Consider the following 20,698-nt stretch of genomic DNA (forward strand, 5'->3'; position numbering starts at 1 on the left):
TCTAATCACTAAGCACCTAACATTTCTCCTCTGAAAATAAAGGCACAAAGGTAGCAAATGAATACATGTTGCTAGTGAAATAATCAAGAAACAATAGAAAAAGTTTTGAGAAATAAATGCAGGTGAATGAGTGTTGAAAATCTGGCTAAAATTAGTACATTCATAATCTTCCTGGTCTTTACAGTGAGGTATTTTCTCTGCCATTTTTGTTGCACAGTCCACTAAAATAGCTAGTTCAGGATATACATTTTATACTTGTAGCCAAGCATTTCTATTATATTCCTTAACAAAGGAAGGCAGTGTAGGCCCAGGGGACAGATATCATTTGAAAACGTCCTCCCTGAGACTATAGTTGAGCAGAACCAGCCCTACTGTAACATGGCAATTAGGTGTAATTGTTTTCAGCACAGTTGCATTCAATATGCCTTCCGCAGTTTCACAAGCATTTGCTAAATTGCCATAGTTGAAGAAAAAAGAGCAAACTGCTATTTCTTGAAACATTTATTGATCAAATATGTATTTGCTTGTGTAAATATAAACTCTCCAACATTTTTATGTTTTCTTTTTTGTTTTAGTAAGATAGATTTAATTTGCAACTTTAGCTAATAATAACAATACTAATAATATAAGAGGAGGCAACTCAGTGTTTCAAAGGATAATATGATTCCATTTTAAACAGTAAGAACCTGTACAAGATCATGGCATTTAGGTTTAGGGTATCTATCTCTTTGGACCAAATCATGTTATTTGAATCTACTGTGGTATTGTTAGTATGTTTCATAAGACATAGTACAGAGCTGCTATGATCTTTAAATGTTAATGTTCTTTTCTTATCACTTTACTGTGTAGATACCCTTCATGAGACCCAACTCTGCCACAGCTCATCCTCGGAGGCAATCCTGGAAACCTCTTTTATAAGTGTGATTTTAAAAATGTGGATAACACTCTCAATAGAGTACATAAAGTAAAGGAGAACAGCTATCTTGTCCTTCCCATAAGCTTATCACTGCAAAAAGTTGCCTTTGCTTGTCAGGTTTGGATAGAATGTAATTGATTGGTTTGTTGCTTGGACTGACAAGGCAGTTAATTTGCCTGTGTGGATTTTTTTCTATATTTTTCTTCTTCTTCTTCTTTTTTTTTTTTCCTTGCACTAATCAGAAACATTTGATATGTGCATTGTTGAATAATGGTAGATAATGTCTTGTCAGAATTGTCCTATTAAGTAATGTCTTTCCCTCTTGCTTCTTTGGCAAATGATGATATGCAGTGTTTGGACTTACTGAAGAGTTTTGGAAGCCTGTGGGACTTAAATGCAATGTGCTACTCATTGTTGTTGAACAATACCAGTAACAAACAAGAAAGACAATGCATTCCACTAGTCTGCTACTCTATTTCATCCAATTTAAAACATATATTCATATGTGAAATATTACATTGGGAAACAACTATAGACTCTTATTTAATGGTTATTCCTATTTATAATATTCAGCAAACGTGAAAAACTTGTGAAGCATATGCCATTCTAGTTTTGGCTCATTAGTCCTAGTGTGAAAGCACTAATATTATTAGCATGAAACTTTTACAACTTCAAATTTTAAGCTCATTAGTAAAATATATCTGTGTTGATCTCTAGATATTTTTTAGTAATACCCAATTTTATTCAGTCTTCATTGATTTAATACGAACTTTCTGTGTTCGATATAATTTTATTTTTCGTGACCTTAAATTTGAGGTTATGAAATAAGGAGGGAGATTCAAAGCTTAATGACTATACAACCTGCCAACTGAAAGATCTTCATCAACATCTATATTTTTCCAGAGGTTTACAGAATTAAAATTTGATCTTCAAGTTTTAATGATCCAGTTTTAAGTCAACGACAGAAATATGTTGAATATTCCATCACTCCATCTTGAACTGATTTAGAAGAGACTCTTGGCTGAAATTAAAATGTACATATACATGTAATTGTTAACTTGTTTCTTGAAATTTCCTGATTTATAAATGTGGTTTGGACTTCTTTTCAGGTATAGTGGCAATTGAAAATAGTTTAAACTTTAGGAATAGAATAGGCGATGTTTAGATAAGCAAAAGCAAGTGCAAGTATGAAATTGCTGTATGCCAGTACTCTGTAGTTACAGTAAGGAACCTTATTGGATAAGATGTTTAATAAAAGAAATATGTATATACAATATGTATAAACTGAGATTATTAACTTCTCAAAAGATCTTTTAACATTGGAGGAAAATTATTAATAAATAGCATGTAGCAAAACCAGTAGGCATTTTTTTTTCTGGAATAAGGACTCATTATCTCTATGTGAGCTGAAGAGAAAGTTGATAATTATTACTGTTGCTTAATTGTAATAGATAATAAGTAAAATGACAGATTGCCATTTCCTTAAAAGAATATGCTAATGTTCCTCACCCTCCTTTGATATATGGTAAGAAATTACTAGTGGGTCATTTTATTTTAGATTTTTTGAGAAACCATTAAGCCTTGTGGTTTTGGTGTCACTATTCAAAATCCTTTTCACCTGGTTTTAATTAGAATACTACATAATCATCATTCTCTATCTTAAAATCTTCAGTGGTAGATATGCTATTCCATATTTGTTGCTAACCCTAAAATCTTTGTCACACATCACAAATACAAATCTCATAATTCATAAGATCATTGGTACTGCAAACATGTAAGAGAACTTTTAAAGGGAGTAGAATTAAACATTTTCTCCTCATAATCTCCCGAGTGCTCTCATATTTCCACAGTATATAATTAACTCGTTTCCATGATTGGTCCAATTCCTATTCAAAGGAGATATTAATGTGCCCTTAAAAAAATAGGTACAAAATGATATGTATTTCACAGATGTGTGAAATTGGTAAGTTAGGTAATTGATGGCTATTTCTCATAAAGTAGAGAGAGGAAAAATACACTAATTCTATCAGGAAGGAAATTAAGTGATTCAGAAGTACAGGAAGAATGACATAGTAGTATATATAGTGGTGATTCTCAAACTTTATAGTGCATCAGAGTCACAGGAAGGATTTGTTAAAACACAGATTGCTGTCCATTCCATCTTTTTATTATCCTCTTCCCTACCTTACTCCTCCTGTCTCCCTCCAGTTTCTGATTCAGTAGGTCTGGGATGAGGCTTGAAAATTTGCATTTTTAACAAGTTCCTGAGTGATACTGATGGCCAGGGACCACCACTTTGAGAACCATTTGTATATAATAGTTTTTAAAAGAATCATTGTGTTGTGGTTACATAATTGATAGAAGATGGCATTAATGTCTTTAAAAGAGCCCTTAAGTTTTCCAAATATATTTGTTTCTAGATAAGTTTATAGGAGCTGTATCTATAACATACACTGTCTTTCTTTTTACAAATTCATTTAAGCAATTTTTTTTTACTTTTTAAGTTTTTAATTTTAATTATTATAGGGGCAACACTATTTTATGTAACTAATTTATGAAATTAGTCAAAGAACATAGCCTTTGTACATAATTCACTACTTCGTTTATTTAAAAAAAGGTTGGAAATTCGGGTTATGTTTGAATATGCAAGGGTTAGCTTTAACCTTTATCCATCTTTAGTTTAGAAAGGATATTTATGTATCACTTACATACCATCATTATTCATGTATTGCTTGATGTTTGTCTGATTTTACACTGATGATATTAAAAATAGATTAGTGACCAATAAATAATAGTTATTGTCATTATCCTATTTCATTGTTTCTACTTCCTATCACTTAATGAGACCACTCTTTTTTAAACAGTGTTCCTTATTTTACAAAACTTAACACTCTTTTACTTGATTCACAATATGGAATTATTTTATGAATATTTCAGCAAAATCTATTCAAGGAGTTGTAGAAGGACTTTCTACGGCAGAGTGGAATGTAATGTTTAAAAATTTTTTTTTTTATCTTCTGAAACTATTTTTGACAATTGAAACTTGTTTGAGAGACTCAGCTTTAGGGTTGCATGTATATGAAGATAGATTTTTTTCCTACCTGTCTGAGTCAGCACTATGTAAAATTACATACTATTAAGGATTGTGATTAAAAGTATTTCTGAGATGGACATGGTTTGCAAATACTTTCTCTGTAAGAACATAGGCCTCTTTCTCCCAGTGCTCACTCTTAAGACTTTCTGCAGACCTGCTGATAAGATTCACTGCTGTTCAGGTACATAAGATATAATGAAATTGGATGTTCATGCTGGGTTTTGTAAATAAAATGAGATTGACCCCCAGCTATCATCTCATTTATCTGATTTACATTGTAAAATCAGGATCTACACTATTGATTAGAGCATAATTAGTTAATTATGAGCAGGGAGATACAAAGTTATGTGGGGCTTGAGCACAGCAGGTTGTACTGCTGAAAAATTTCCAAGGGCATGAGCAGATGGAGATCAGTTTATTAAAAAACAAAGCAGACGTGTTTCAGGTATGGAAATGTCTCATCATTCTCTCATGCTATGAGGCGGTACTTGACCTTAATTATGTATTTTTATATGAATTCTTTTTGTTTCATGTTTTATTTTTTTGTTTCCCTTTGGATCTTGTAATCTGGCTGTTACAGATGTAGCTAACTGAATTGATGTTATTATGTTAGTTATCATTAAATATGAATTTGGATTTCAGTAATTATCCAGATACTTTTTTCAGTTAATATACTTTCATGGGTAAAGAATATTTTTGTCTTTCTTACCACTCATTCATTCATTATTGCCTGTGATAAAAATAGAGGTCTATAGTGGCACTAAGGAAAAATGTTGAAGATCTCCACATTAGTCTTATATTTGTGAGATATGATCTAAAGTACGTTTTCGAATTATTTCATTTAGAAAATGGTCGTATAGATAGTTTGCACTGAAATTGTAAAATACAAGGAGTAAAATGTCTTTACTGATATGAAATGTTATTATGATTGGTAGAATACAAAATTTTGTTTAAGCTTGTATTATTTTAAAAGTTATTTAACTCATGGGCCACAGTGCAGCATTTTCTCCATCCGTTAATATGAGTAATTGAAATAATTGGCTACTATTCAATGAAAGAATCTATCACTACCATTAATAGATTTGTGTAGGTGTTTTAAGCTGCTAGTGAATTTTATTTAAGTAATGTTAATATTAATTCTTTTGATCTTTCTTATATAGAAGTTTTGCACAGAGATCATGAAAAAGGAACCCCAACCCATCAGTTCTCTCAATATTTAGTCTGTTTCCTTTTGAGTGAAGAGATGTAATAGTATATATTTTCAATCAGTATTTTACCGTATATAGACATGGACCTAAATAAAATGTTCCTTGACATAAAAAATAGTTGTGATTATGAATCAACTTGATAAAAAAAATGTACATTCCTTTTCAAGTCCCATGTATGGATTTTTCTTCCTCTGAAATTTAGCTTGTAAGTTGGCTATAAGTTACATGCATAGGAGGTGCACTCAATTGTTTCAGTTAGTTTAAAAATAGTTATTTAGTGTATTCTAATGAAATTATCAATTGGAAATTAAGAGGGTTAAAGAAATCCTTTGGAATATTGGTTTTTAGCCTCTTTCTTGGTATAGGCAGAAATAAATCAGTTGTTTCTTTTTACTTGTATTCATGTCCTCGGTAATCAGGTAAACCAAGGACTGCATGTTGTATGGATCTTAGACATGAACATAAGTCATTTTCTTCCTCTTCTTTGTCTAGGGTGCTATACTTAACCATATACTAAGTAAGTATTTTAAATACATATAGAATTGTGTTTATATCTGCTTTATTATTTACATTGTATCCTTTATGAATCTGATACCTAGGAAGTTATATTTAGTAATAATCTAATTTAAAAATCAGGTTTCCTTTCATCTTAATAAGTGGGATTCATTTTATCTATTAAAACTGTGATTTTAGAATGCCCTATAGTGTTAACGTGTACAATATTTATTAGGTGTTTAAAGGATACTTCTTTAAGCATTCAATTTGTACTTTATTTAAAAAATCCATAGTATTTATTTATAGGTTAATTTAATATTCTCTTTTAAATATTTTAAGATACTGCCTTTCTACTTAGTATATGTGCTATTGGTATTATAATCTTTTTTTATTTTTTACAAAGACATTTGTGTTCTTTAATAAAGTATATTGTGTTATATCATTTGTGGGTCAATGACTGCTCTTGGAAAAGATTTTAAAACATTGTATTCACTATTTTTGATTAATTAGATATATATATTATGTGCTGTAGTTATGTGTTTCCAGGTATATGTGAAAAATAGTAGAGACCATAAATAATAACTTGATCAATAACTACTTCAACTTTGATTCACCTTTTAGATAGCAGAATGATTGCAGACCCTTAGGAGTTTCTGCTTTTCAATTTTTAAAAGAGATCTAAATTTGTAACATGGCCAGAATTTATTGGCTGACAGAAGTTGCTTAAGTTTCAAAGTGGAGTGTGTGTGAATGAAATAATTAATCCAGTATTTTTACCATCTACATTGTTCCTCGGTTTCTTAAGTTCTTAATGGTATCCTTGCATTTGTCTATGATGTATTAATTCTTACAAATCCTGTTGGAGTTTACTTTGTATCATCGAGGATATTTTTGTTACCAGCACGTAAAACTATGGATGTCCTCAGTATTCTAATGTAGAAATAATAGTACTTTTTCCACATGGAAATAATTTTAGCCATTTATAGAAAGAGCTTTAATTTGCATATTTATTAACAGAATGTTGATTTCAAGATTGATTTATTTCTCTTTGTGTTTTTCTTTCCTGGATTTTGACAGTTCCTAAGTATATTAACTATTCTTTTTTTGTTATTTAGTCTTGCAATTGCAGTTTTTATTTCCTGGTGAGTGAGCTATAACTTTAGAGAACTCTTATAACATCCACCTAATTCTGACAAGCAAATTTTGCCTTTCCTCTGAGACCCATTACAAATACATTAGAGTTCCATATGGAGATTAAGTCATTCTAAAAGGTATTACTAATGAAGTACTCAGTAAGGATTATGTTATTTCCAAATGGCATATACTTCATTATCATGTAACAAATTTAGCATATAAAACCTTTCTTTTCTCTGTGCATTTATTCTTGAGCTGGTAACTTGATCTTACAATAAATTGGAATCTGGTACAAACTGGAACTCTATCAGTGTAGCATACTTGTTTTTAAGTTCATTAGCTGGAAATACATAGATATAACAAGAAGAATCACCTGCACTGATGAATGTGAAAAATAAATTAAAATTTACCTTTATATTGATTATGGTGCTTGATGTGAGTTATACACTATAAATCATAATTTCAAGTTAGCTTACACAGCTTTAAGGTAAATATGGAATAATTAGGTTGTAATTTGATATGAACTAGGAAAACATTAATGCCATAACTCTTCACCTATCAAGAGCCCAGATTGGCAATCTGAACTCTTAGGAACATTGCGCAAAAACCTGAAGTGAAGCATAAAGGATTATTATTATCCAAAATTGAGTCCGTATACTTAACTCAGTAGAAGTTCTCATTTTCATGTCTTTTAATTGTCTGTTTGCATAGTTTTACTGAGGTTTTAAGATTTGTTTTCTAAATCCACAACAAATTATTGCTCGGGAAATGCTTAGACAAATAGGGTCACAATATCAGAAAGCAGTAGCTGATACTTTTCAAGCAAGTGAGGACCCTGAAAACCTATAAGAAGTTGAATATGAGAATTCAAACAGAACAGCAGTTGGATAGTACTCCAAACATAAAAGGCCGGCATTCTGCTAGACATAGCGACATGTGTTACTTGTATTCATGACCCTGAGATGACAAAGTAAATTATATTTAATGTATTTTCTTGATGAAGCAAAGAATGTGATTCTTTTTAAATTTCCCATCAAAGATGATTGAAATACTAGTTTTATGCTTGAAGGAATATGCACTCAGCTGTCTAGAAGTCTCAACCTCCTCATAAATTCAGAAGTACTCATATTCTGAAGGTTCCTGTAACTATATGTCAAGTAATTGAAGTTCTAACTATTGAAAGGTAAATAAGTTGAATTGACAAGAAAGAACATAAAATTGTGTGGGCTTGCTATTTAGTCTCTTTATGTTACATTTGATGTTAGCTATATGTTATCTGTAATTTTTCTTAATGCTAGAACAACAGGTATTTGAATAATTTGACTTTTAAATATCCTTTGGTTTATTTATAATGGCATAGTAAATAAAATGCTGTTATTCCTGTTTGATTTTATTTTTCATGTAGCTAGAATTATGGCAGACAGTTTTTTCTAAGGCTGTGTCTTGAGTCTAAAAAAAGGTTTTTGGAAAAGTACGTAAGTTTATTTCATTCATAAAGAGAAAGTTCTAGAGGAAGAAATGCATAAACTTGTGATGTATTGTGTTTTAAATTTCTTTATAACTGAATAACTTGGCTAATTGGCTAACTTTCTGAAACTCTTGATTTCTAAAATGGGTCTTTGGACAATTGGATTTGGTAGCATGTTTGAAATTTTTATATAAATGGAGGTTTATAGTCCCCTTTATTGTGAAAAACAATTGTTTTTCTTTATGTGTGGTTTATAGCACTATTTCCTTCCCCCTTTTTGCTAATAAAGGTTATTGATAGTAATTTGATATCTTATTCAAGTAATAACATGTATTATAAAATTTTTTTCTTGGTTTCATAGTTGTGGATTTCTCAATGTTTAAATCAGTAAGAGAAACCGTATACAAAGAGAATCTGATAGATTGAAGAAAAGTATCTTAAGTTAAAAGAGCACAAAAAAAAGGATATAATCCTTTCTATAACATGTATACATATTTGTTATTTGCTGTCAAATTTTGGTCTTGTTTTTCCAACTGATGCAATTTTTTTTTTTTTACAAAACAATGAAATAATGCAGATCTTTCTTCATTGTCAGCAGGATGAGATTGTCTGAAACGAAGAATAGGTATGATAGTTTTCTTAGATTTTGTACATCATAGGTGGCAAAGACACTATCAAAATATTTGTTCATAAGCTTTAAGGTGTACTAGGAAGTACTTTGAAAACCCAAATGCATTGAGAGAAAGTGACAGGTAAATTTTGAGAATATTTATATTTGAGAAAAATGATACCACATTCCTAGGATGGTTTTTTTGCTAGGTTGTGTTAGCATGCTGTAAACATTAGACCATACATTTACAATCTACCATACATTTACAATCTACCTCATATGGAGGAAGAGTGATAAGGTATAATAAGGTATAAATTGCATAGGATTGATTACACCTTAAGTATTTTGTAATTACAATGTATTAGATTGAATTCATAATCTAGAATTATATGTATCTTATATTAAATGTTTTTAAGCTAATGGGTATATGATTAATTTTTGAATTTCAAAGTGAAATTACGTTAGTTTTGAACACATTTGGCTATACATGTACATTCATTCACATGTTCTTAACATTTTTACTATCAAAGTGTTCTAAATTATATTTACTTTGTTAAGTTTATTCCTGTATTTTGCTTTTTCCTAAAACATTTATTTCAGGTTTAGATTGTCGTTTTCATAGACATTCATTTAATAATTTTGTGAACTAAGCATAGAATTAACCAATGTTGAAATGTATAGTAATTTGCCATTTGTCTTTGAAAAAGATAGTTTTTTTTAATACTATTTAGATATACCATAAATCTGTTTACCCTGCAGGTGTGATGAATGCAGACTGTGCTACCATTTTGGCTGTTTGGATCCCCCTTTGAAAAAGTCTCCTAAACAAACAGGCTATGGATGGATATGTCAGGAGTGTGATTCTTCATCTTCTAAGGTAAGGAGAGAAAATGTCCATAAGAAGAAGTGTTTTACTTCATTTTGATAGCCATATCATACCATCTGCTTCCTAACTTTAAAGAGAATTATAATTGTGAATGACCAACATTTTAATCTAATGCACTTCACTAATATTTTCTGATGGTGATTTTATAGTGCTTAAAATAAGGAATAAACAGCTTTACTAAATTATAGTAGTTTCTTCTGAAATATTTTAGCTGTTTTGTATACTTCCCAGTTAATGTAACATACTAAGTAGTGTTCTAGTCACCAAAGAAAGTCACCCTGTGCTAATTTACCACACCTAGGGAATGGCAAGGAAATTCTGCCTTGAGTAATAAGAAATTTGTTTTGACAAATATATATTAATATATATAAATATGAGTCAACAGAATAACCAATAAAATCCAATTTTATTTTGTAGATGACTCATTAAGTGTATTGTAAACGTTTGATAAAATCTGTTATTTGAGATTGATACGAAATAAGTCAGAAAAAGACAAATACTATATGATTTCACTTATGTGGAATTAAAAAAGCAAGACATGAATATGGGGGGAATAAAAGAGATGTCTATTTTTGAGAAAGCTAGTTTTTATAACCTAAAACTTGTTTTTTATATTTATTTAGCTAAGTGAAAAGAATAAGGTTGTTTAATATTTTATCTCCAAAAATTACTGAAGTTATATTTTTTGAATATCAACACTCTAATCACAAATTGTAGTAATATACAGTTTAAGATTATTATTTCTTTAAAGTCTGTGAATAGTTAGACTCTTGGTACTTTAACTCATTTGACAAAAATATTGAATGTATTTGAACTAAGATATTCTGATCAGTTATAGGTTAATCACATTGTTCTTCCTTAAGTAGACAATGGAAATCAGCTATCTATCCAGGGACATGAAACCGTCTTTCTCAAATGCCATTTAAATACATTTGTCAGTCCTAGAGTTAGTTAAAATTGATATTGAATTCCTTTCAGATGGTGGAATCAAATGTGTGTATATGTGTATGTGTCTTTGTTTTTTTGGCCAAATTGTTGCCTTTAGATTTTAAGTCTAATTTTGAATATTCAAGAACCTTGATAATGGCCAAGGAGAATGGTTTGTGGATTGAGTCTAGTAATTCATTAATGAATGATCCATTTTTAATTTGAGATCCTCCAAAGGATAGAAATTCACTTTTCAGTGAATTTCAGAACATACCGAATCATGAGTAACCCCAAAGGCATAATGGGAGTGTGTATAAATGTTTGCAGTTTTACCTTTTAATAAAATATAGGTTTTTGCAAGAAAAACAAAAACTCCAAATACATATTTTTTAAGTTAAAATGATTACCTAGGTTACCACAGAGACCATCTGTAAAAATTTACTTATGAAAAACTGCAGAAAAACATTTGGTTATTAAAAAAAAAAAACCATTTAAAGCATTCTTTAATCAACTTTATTAAAAAATTTTACAGACTTTTATAATGATTATTAAAATAGAAAATAATGTGCATTTTATTTACTAACCAAACATTTTTGCCCAAGATTTTAAATATACAATATCAAAAATTATTTTCCAGGCATTTTACTAAGACCCAGATTTTAATAATAAAAGCTATTGCATGATTTAAAAAATGCTTTACATAAATTGTATTTAAAAATTTTAAAAATAGTGGTTGTACTATAGATCTTACAGAGTTGTCTTATTGGACTCCTTGTGGTATAATACGATTTTTCTAACACATTTCTTGTGTGGAGTTTCTTCCTACCCTCAACAGGCAAATTAGGAAAGCATCTTTTAAAGGATTTATTGCCCTTTATGAATATACTTTTTTGCATACGTTCTTATGAAAAGGTTCTGTACTACTATAAATGTGTATCGTTTATTCAATTTTCTTTTCTTTTTTTTATTTAATTATTTTATTAACATATAATGTATTATTTGCCCCTGGGGTACAGTTCTGTCAATTGTCAGGCTTACACACTTCACAGCACTCACCATATCACATACCCTCCCCAATGTCCATAACCAACCACCCTCTCCATACCCCCCTCCCCACAGCAACCCTCAGTTTATTTTGTGAGATTAAGAGTCTCTTATGGTTTGTCTCCCTCCTGATCCCAACGTGTTTCATTTTTTCCTTCCCTACCCCTCAAACCCCTCACTTTGCCTCTTAATTAAATTCCTCATATCAGGGAGATCATATGATAAATGTCTTTCTCTGATTGACTTACTTTGCTTAGCATAATACCCGCTAGTTCCATCCATATCATTGCAACTGGCAAGATTTCATTTCTTTTGATGGCTGCATAGTATTCCATTGTATATATATATATGCCACATCTTCTTTATCCATTTATCTGCTGATGGACACCCAAGTTCTTTCCATAGTTTGGCTGTTGTGGACATTGCTGCTATAAACATTCGGATGCATGTTTCAGATCATGATTGATTTGTGGTTGTTGAACCAACCTTGCAGCCATTGGTCGTGGTGAATAATCCTTTTAATATACTGTTGGATCCTATTGGCTAGTATTTTAGTGAGAATTTTTGTGTCTGTGTCCATCAAGGATATTGGCCTGTAATTTTCTTTTTTGATGGGGTCTTTGGTTTTTTGGTCAAGGTAATGCTGGACTCATAAAATGAGTTTGGCAGTTTTCCTTACATTTCTATTTTTTTGGAACAGTTTCAGGAGAACAGGTATTAATTCTTCTTTAAATGTTTGGCAGAATTACCTGGGAAACCATCTTGCTCTGGGCTCTTGTTTGTTGGGAGATGTTTGATGACTGCTTCAATCTCCTTACTGGTTATGGGTCTGTTCAGGTTTTCTGTTTCTTCGTGGTTCAGTTTTGGTAGTTTATATATCTCTAGGAATACATTCATTTCTTCCAGATTATCAGATTTGCTGGAGTAGAGTTGATCAATATATGTTTTAATTGTTTATATTTCTATGGTGTTCATTCTGATCTCTCCTCTGTCATTCATAATTTTATTTATTTGGGTCCTTTCTCTTTTCTTTTTGATAAGTCTGGCCAGGGGTCTATAAGTCTAAATTAATTCTTTCAAAGAACCAGCTTCTAGTTTTGTTGATTTGTTCTACTGTTCTTTTGGTTTCTATTTCATTGATTTCCGCTCTGATCTTTATGATTTCTCTTCTCCTGCTGGGTTTAGGCTTTCTTTGCTGTTCTTTCTCCAGCTCCTTTAGGTGTTAGGGTTAGGTTGTGTGCCTAAAACCTTTCTTATTTCTTGAGAAAGGCTTGTATGGCTATATACTTTCTTCTCAGGACTGCCTTTGCTGTGTCCCACAGATTTTGAACAATTGTGTTTTCATTATCATTTGTTTCCATGATTTTTTCAAATTTTCTTTAATTTCCTGGTTGACCCCTTCAGTTTTTTTGTAGGATGCTGTTTAGTCTCCATGTATTGGGTTCTTTCCAAATTTCCTCTGTGATTGAGTTCTAGCTTCAGAGCATTGTGGCCTGAAAATATACAGGGAATGATCCCTATCTTTTGGTACTGGTTGAGACCTGATTTATTTTTTTGTTTTGTTTTGTTTTGTTTTTTTAAGATTTTATTTATTTATTTGACAGAGATCACAAGGAGGCAGAGAGGCAGGCAGAGAGAAAGGAGGAAGCAGGCTCCCCAATGAGCAGGGAGCCCGATGCGGGGCTCAATCCCAGGACCCTGAGATCACGACTTGAGCCGAAGGCAGAGGCTTTAACCCACTGAGCCACTCAGGCGCCCCTTGAGACCTGATTTGTGACCCAGGATGTGATCTATCCTGGAGAATGTTTCATGTGCACTAGAGAAGAATGTGTATTCTGTTGGCTTTGGGATGGAATGTTCTGAATATATCTGTGATGTCCATCTGGTCCACTGTGTCATTTAAATCCTTTATTTCCTTGTTGATCTTTCCCCTACTATTACTGAATTATTGTCGATGTGTTTCTTTGATTTTATCAATTGGTTCATGTAGTTGCCTGCTCCCATGTGAGGGGCATAGATATTTAAAATGGTTAGATCTTTTTTTTTTTTTTAAGATTTTATTTAATTATTTCACAGACAGAGATCACTAGTAGGCAGAGAGGCAGACAGAGAGAGGAAGGGAAGCAGGCTTAGCAGAGAGCCCAATGCAGGGCTTGATTCCAGGACCCTGGGATCATGATCTGAGCCGAAGGCAGAGGCTTAACCCACTGAGCCACCCAGGTGCCCCATTGTTAGATCTTCTTGTTGGACAGACCCTTTGAGTATGATATAATGTCCTTCTTCATCTCTTATTATAGTCTTTGTCTTAAAATCTAATTTATCTGATACAAGCATTGCCACCCCAGCTTTCTTTGATGTCCATTAGCATGATAAATTGTCCCCCCACCTTAAAATCTGGAGGTGTCTTTAGGTCTAAAGTGAATTTCTTGTAGATAGTATATTGATGGCTTTTGTTTTTTTATCCATTCTGATACCCTGTGTCTTTTGATTGGGGTATTTAGCCCATTTACATTCAGGGTAACTATAGAAAGATATGAATTTAGTGCCATTGTATTGCCTGTAAGGTGACTATTACTGTATATTTCTCTGTTCCTTTCTGGTCTACTACTTTTAGGCTCTCTGTTTGCTTAGAGGATGCCTTTCAATATTTCTTGTAGGGCTGGTTTAGTGTTTACAAATTCTTTTAACTTTTGTTTGTTCTGGAAGCTTTTTATCTTTCCTTCTATTTTCAATGATAACTTAGCTGGATATAGTATTCTTGGCTGCATACTTTTCTCATGTAGTCCTCTGAATATATCATGCCAATTTCTTTCTGGCCTGCCAGGTTTCTGTGGATAAGTCTGCTGCCAATCTAATATTTCTACGATGGTATGTTATAGACTTCTTGACCCAAGCTGCTTTCAGGATTTTCCCTTTGTCATTAAGACTAGTAAGTTTTACTATTAGGTGACAGGGTGTGGACCTATTTTTATTGATTTTGAGGGGCATTCTCTGTGCTTGTTTCCTTCGCCATATTAGGGAAATTCTCTATTGTAATTTGCTCCAGTGTATCTTCTGCCCCTCTCTCTCTTTCTTCTTCTTCTGGAATCTCAATTATTCTAATGTTGTTTCGTCTTATGGTATCACTTATCTCTTGAATTCTGCCCTGGTGACCTAGTAGTTTGTCTCTTTTGCTCAGCTTCTTTATTCCCCATCATTTGGTCTTCTCTATCACTAATTATCTTCTGCCTCATTTATCCTAGCAGTAAGAACTTCCATTCTTGATTGCACCTCATTAATACCTTTTTTGACTTCAGGTTGGTTAGATTTTAGTTCTTTTATTTACCCATAAAGGGATTTTATTTCTCCAGATAGTGTTTCTCTAATATCCTCCATGCCTCTTTTGACCCCAGTTAGCCCCTTGAGAATCATCATTCTGAACTATAGATCTGACATGTTACCAATGTCTATATTGATTAGGTCCCTAGCTGTCAGTACTGCCTCTAGTTTTTTTTTTGTTGTTTTTTTGTGGTGAGTTTCTCCACCTTGTCATTTTATCCAGATAAGAATATATGAACGAGAGAATAAAATACTAAAAGGGTGGCAGAGACCCCAGAAAAATGTATAGTGACCCAATCAGAAGAGAACCCAAACTGGGGGGAGAAATTTTTAAAAAATACATACATATATGTGTGTGTGTGTGTGTGTGTGTGTGTGTAAATATATATATATATATATGTATATATACATATATATATGTAATTTTTAAAAAATATATATCTGTATATATTAGACTGGTGAATAGAACATAGACACCCACTTGATTTTGGGTGTATTTTGGTCTCTTAGAAGAAACTGCCTCCCAAAAGATTAAAGAACTAAAAACTTATTTATATACAAAAATAAGGGTAAATATGATGAAGGGATAGAATATGAGTATAAAGATGAAAATTAAAAAACATTCTAAAAAAGGAATTGATAGGTTGGTTGGAACTAGAAAGAAGAAGAAAAAAAAAAAGGGAGAGAATGTGTTCAGGCTGGGATTCTAGACTAAAACCCTGTGCTTGATTTAGGGTATATTTTGATCTATTAGAAGAAATGGTATCCCAAAATTTTTTAGGAAAACAAAAAATCTTATATGTATACAAAAAATAAGGTTAAGTACAATGAAGGATAAAATATGACTATAATAATGAAGGTTTAAAAAGATTTTTTTTAGAAAGGTATTGTTAAGATGAACTAGTTAAAAAATGTTAAGAGAGGGAAGAGGAAAAGAAAATTAGAGTAAGGAAAAAAAATTAAATTTTAATTTAATTTCGCAAGATTAAAGGATCATGGAGTGAAAGCCATGAATTCCAGGCATTGCTTTCCTCTAGCTCTGGAGTTCAACTGTTCTCCTTCATTGGTGAGCTTTGTCTTGGCTGGATATTCTTGCTGATCTTCTGCCAGAGGCCTGTTGTAGTGATTCTCAAGTGTCTTTACCCAGGGCAGAATTGTACTGCCTTTGCCAGGGGCCAGGCTAATAAATCTGCTTGAGTTCACACTCAGGAGTTTTTGTTCCCTGAACACTTTCTGTAGAGCTCTGGAATGAAAATGGTGGCCTCCCAGTCTCTGGCCCAGAGGAGCCAAAAGCTCGGGGCCTCACTCCTCAGTGCGCCCTCGGAGAAAGGCAGTCAATCACTCCTATCTCTCTGATTTCCGGCCACGCTCTGGGCTCACCTGGCCAGTGACCAAGCGTTTCTGTCTCTGGCACACAGCCCCATTGGCAGTCTCCAAATCCAGTAGATTCCTGCCTGCAGAGGAGGAAGGTGAGTTTCCCTGGATCTGCCACTTGTGGGATCCTTGCTCAAAGAGCAGTGATCCGTCTGTGCCTTGGATCATGGTTTAAGGTAACACCGAGCTGAAAGCTCACTCTCCGGCTCTGTCTCTGTAGTCTGCTTCCCTGCTGTGATACCTGGGAGCTCTCACAATCAGATACCCCCGATCTTTCAGTGACCCCTGGGTCCTGAGACCACAGTGTCCCTGCAAGGGCTCCACCTCACTTAGGCTATGGAGCGATGTCCCTCAGTGGAGCAGACTTTTAAAAGTTCAGATTTTGTTCTCCACTGCTCTTCTGCTTGCCGGGAGCTGGCCCCTCCCCCACAATCTCTCTTCCCATCCTTCGGATTCACTTCTCAGCACATCCTGTCTTTCAGAAAGTGGTCAATTTTCTGTTCCTAGAATTGCTGCTCTTCTTCTCTTTGATATCTCCTGAGTTTGTAGGTGTTTGGAATGGTTTGATAACTAACTAGCTGAACTCCTGGGACCTGATGTCATTTCAGTCTGCTACTCCTCCACCATCTTGCCTCTCCAATCAGCCCCATTTATTCAATTTTTAAAGAATGGCTTTAAGTTATATAGTAAAGGGGTCCTATTTCACATATGTTAAGAGTATATCATACATTATGTAATGCACTAGAATGCCAGTAGCCATTGAGAAGGATAAGGTATTTTTATTTTTGTTTTTGTTTTTTCCCTCTTTACAAGACAATAGGTCTTTGTACTCTGATGAAAATCCATTATGGAGGCTCATTGTTAGAAAACTTTAATTGTATTTTCTGTATTCTGGCCTCTGATTGAATACCAGATATAAACACCCAACTTGGTCAAAATTTCATCTAATTATGGTATCTAATCTCTGGACTGTCACAGCATTTTACTGTAAGGTTTACAGCAGTGAAGTGGATTTGTATTTTTATCATACCAACATGACTATTGTATGCTTATATTTTTTTCCAATAAAAAAATTAAATTTAGTGTAGTAGTTAAGCTGGAAACTTACTCTGTTTCCTTGAATATTTGTGTTGCATCCATTTTGTTTTGTTCACTTTTGAAGACTTCCATTCTTGAGCAGCACGTAGTAGATTTCTGTTTAAATTTTCCTTTGAAAGATGTTTGCCAGTTTGGGTCCTAAGAAGAAAGCATTGATGGATATAATGTCATGCTTTATAATTCAGTGAATTGCTTCAGAAACCATTTTAAATTAAGGAATCAGTTACAATATTAATATTAAAATATTATTAACATCTGAGCCAAAATTAGGATCATCTTAAGACCTAAAAGAAACCCACAGTGGAAGTTAATATATGTTGCTTGTCCTTCATTTTCTTCTGTTGGATTTGGTGGAGTATTGTTTGTTAGATAATACAGTGTATGTTTGCCATGATCATATATTTTAACGATATGAAAAGTAAGATAGAAATAGTTATTGCCTGGAGAAGGGAAGTGAATCAGTTGCTAGTAAATTTAGGTGGGAGGAAGTGAATGTGTAAAATTGTGATGACCATAAAATCACATATCCAACTTCCTTTCTCTGTCATAATCAGGATTAAGTCCAAGAAGTCTCAACTTTATTATGAAAATTCAACTCCCATATAAGAAATTACTTATTTTGCTTAGAATTTTAGATAAACTACAAGGTGAGGGTATATAGCTGAATATGTGCTTGAAAATGCATTGCACTTTAAATATTAATTTAACTGTTAATATTGTTTCCAAATTTTATGTAGCAGGGGAAACTCTAAAATATTGCTGTGTATATTCTCATGTCTTTGTCTTTCAAGTAACAGATTTATTGCTATGGGTTTGATGAGGGCAAAAACCTTCTGTCAGAAATCCTGCTTATTACTTTTATGGAAATTCCACTGAAGTCTTAAGAATATTCATCATATCATAACCCATAATTTAATGTTTTAGTACATGATAAAATATACCTACTTATAGTTAGTTTTAATATTGACTTAATAACAATTTACCTAAAAGTATGATAATGTTTTTCTAGTTGAGAAATAGTTGATTATATATAACATATTAGTTTGGGGTATGATAACATTATCATTCAATATTTCTATATAGAATGAGTTTTTATTCTATCCAAACCCATGAAGTATGCATGATAAGACTTTCTCTCCCTTATCAACCCATTATAAACCTAGTTAGTTCACTTTTGTTTTCATGAAAAAGGACTACATGGACACAGATACATACCTATACACATGCTTACATGGAAGCAAATTCACACACATAGAAACACACGGAAACAGACATGCACAAAACATACCTTCTCCTATAAGCTGTGCTTCAAAGATATTTGACTAATGCATCAGCTATCTGGTCAGTGTATTGGGTTTATGTTCAGTGAAGCTAGTTCATTGCTACCTATCACTATACATTAGTATTTTTCTTTCTGCTCTTTACTCTGTTGTGATAATAGCATCATTAATGAGTGCTATGTGCCTGGAAAAGCAATACATTTTATTCTTAATCCTCCTCTTCACCTATCTCTTATTTTTTCTCCTCTCTCTATCCCATCTATCCATCCAAGCCAAATAGCTGGAATTATCTTCAAGCCTTTCTAATCCTTGTCTCATAGAGAAAGTCACTTCCTGAGTCCTTCAAATTTTCTTCCTTAATTGTGTCTCCAGTGTGCTCTTTGTTCCTTTCCTCCATTGCTTCTGCCTTGATTCAGTGTCTCACTTTTTCCTCATTCTATCAGTTTCTCCTATTTTGAAAACTATCTTAGTAAATCTGCCATACTCATCTATTTTACCCATTCTTTTTACTAGAGGCCTCCAAAATGAAGTGTTTGCACCCTAAGAAATAGACAAGATAAGTAATAAAATCAACTTAATTCTATATAGCTTCCCACTTCAATTTCTTACCCATCTTATAATGTAAATAATGTAAATACTGTAGTATATGTAACTTCATATATATACATACATATGTGTGTGTGTGTGTATATATAAAGATGCATATTTAAAATATTTTTAGTATGGAGGTACATCAGCTATAATGTTTGGATACCATAGTTCTATGCTGGTACTAAAGTTGTCTTTCATAAAGTATAACTTTAATCACTTGATAAGTTTTCTGCAAGTCTTCTCCATTCTCTTCACCTTTCTAATTAATTTGTGGGGAAGAAACTTGAGACTATGCAAATATCCTATTCCTCATCAAACTTTCATTTTCTCTTTTATTCACTAGGTTTACCATTTATTTGGATGTTCATATTGTCCCAGATTTGGCTAATAGAAGCCACTTCAGGCTGGCTTCTGACACTTAAGCCCGGCTTCTATGTCCATGTGACATGACCCCAGTAATCTTCAAATACTTCCTTACTAAAGATGTTCCAGGCTCAACTATACTTTCCCTTTCCCTATTCTTGGAACCAAGCCATTTCTCCAAGGACCTCCATTTCCTTTCAGTGGAGAATGGTATTTAGAAATCAAACTGTGGGTACTAGATGTGCTCATTATTCCTTCTAGGTCTTCTCAGTAGACAGAGCCACAGAGCCAAGGATTAGATGTATGTGTACATACACATTTGCATCTATATTTCTGCCTTTGTAGATATTGGAAACCATTGCAGTTCTCTTCCTTTCTATATTTGTAACTCCCTAACAGAAAACTGGCTCCCATTATTCTTAAATATATATTTTTTAAAAAGATTTTATTTATTTATTTGTATGTTTGTGTGAATGAGGGAGAGAGAGAGAAAGAGCACTCGAGCAGAGGGATCTGATGCAGGGCTTAGTCTCATGACCCTGAGTTCATGACCTGAACTGAAACCAAGAGTCGGATGCTTAACCAAGGTGCCCCACATTATTCTTAAATATTTTTATATGATCAGTCCCCTGATGGTAAACTAATCTCTTGTCACTCTCTAATCCCACCCTATATCGACACCTATTTTGCCTACTATAGCCTGATGGTTTTTAGACTGAATTGTTTGGGAGGAGGTAAGAGAGGGAAAGAGGGTGGATATTTATATCTTTTACAGCTTCCTAAATAATTTTAATAAGCAGTCAAGAATAAGAATCTGTTTATGTATATTATGAATTCTTCAGTTATTCAGAACATTTTTAATCTAAAAATTAATTTTTAGAACTTTAAAACA

General features: G+C 32.8%; 1 protein-coding gene across 7 annotated transcripts in view; it reads left to right on the forward strand.

Annotated features, from left to right (window-relative positions):
- The window catches only part of PHF14 (PHD finger protein 14), a 209,710-nt gene that overhangs the window by 133,395 nt on the left and 55,617 nt on the right, over window positions 1-20,698 (forward strand). For 2 of the 7 annotated variants that reach the window (XM_045062736.1, XM_013051708.2), the window contains exons 17-18: window positions 8,911-8,940; window positions 9,685-9,802. In XM_045062736.1, the coding sequence (XP_044918671.1) occupies window positions 8,911-8,940; window positions 9,685-9,802 (148 nt within the window). Of the gene's footprint in view, window positions 1-849; window positions 8,871-8,910; window positions 8,941-9,684; window positions 9,803-20,698 lie in introns of those variants that run through there. The other 5 variants (XR_006601336.1, XM_045062737.1, XM_045062740.1 and 2 more) reach the window with 5 other exon arrangements.

This window comes from Mustela putorius, unplaced genomic scaffold (assembly GCF_011764305.1).
Source record: "Mustela putorius furo isolate JIRA1106 unplaced genomic scaffold, ASM1176430v1.1 tig00003845_pilon_pilon_pilon, whole genome shotgun sequence".
NCBI classification, from domain to species: Eukaryota; Metazoa; Chordata; class Mammalia; order Carnivora; family Mustelidae; genus Mustela; species Mustela putorius.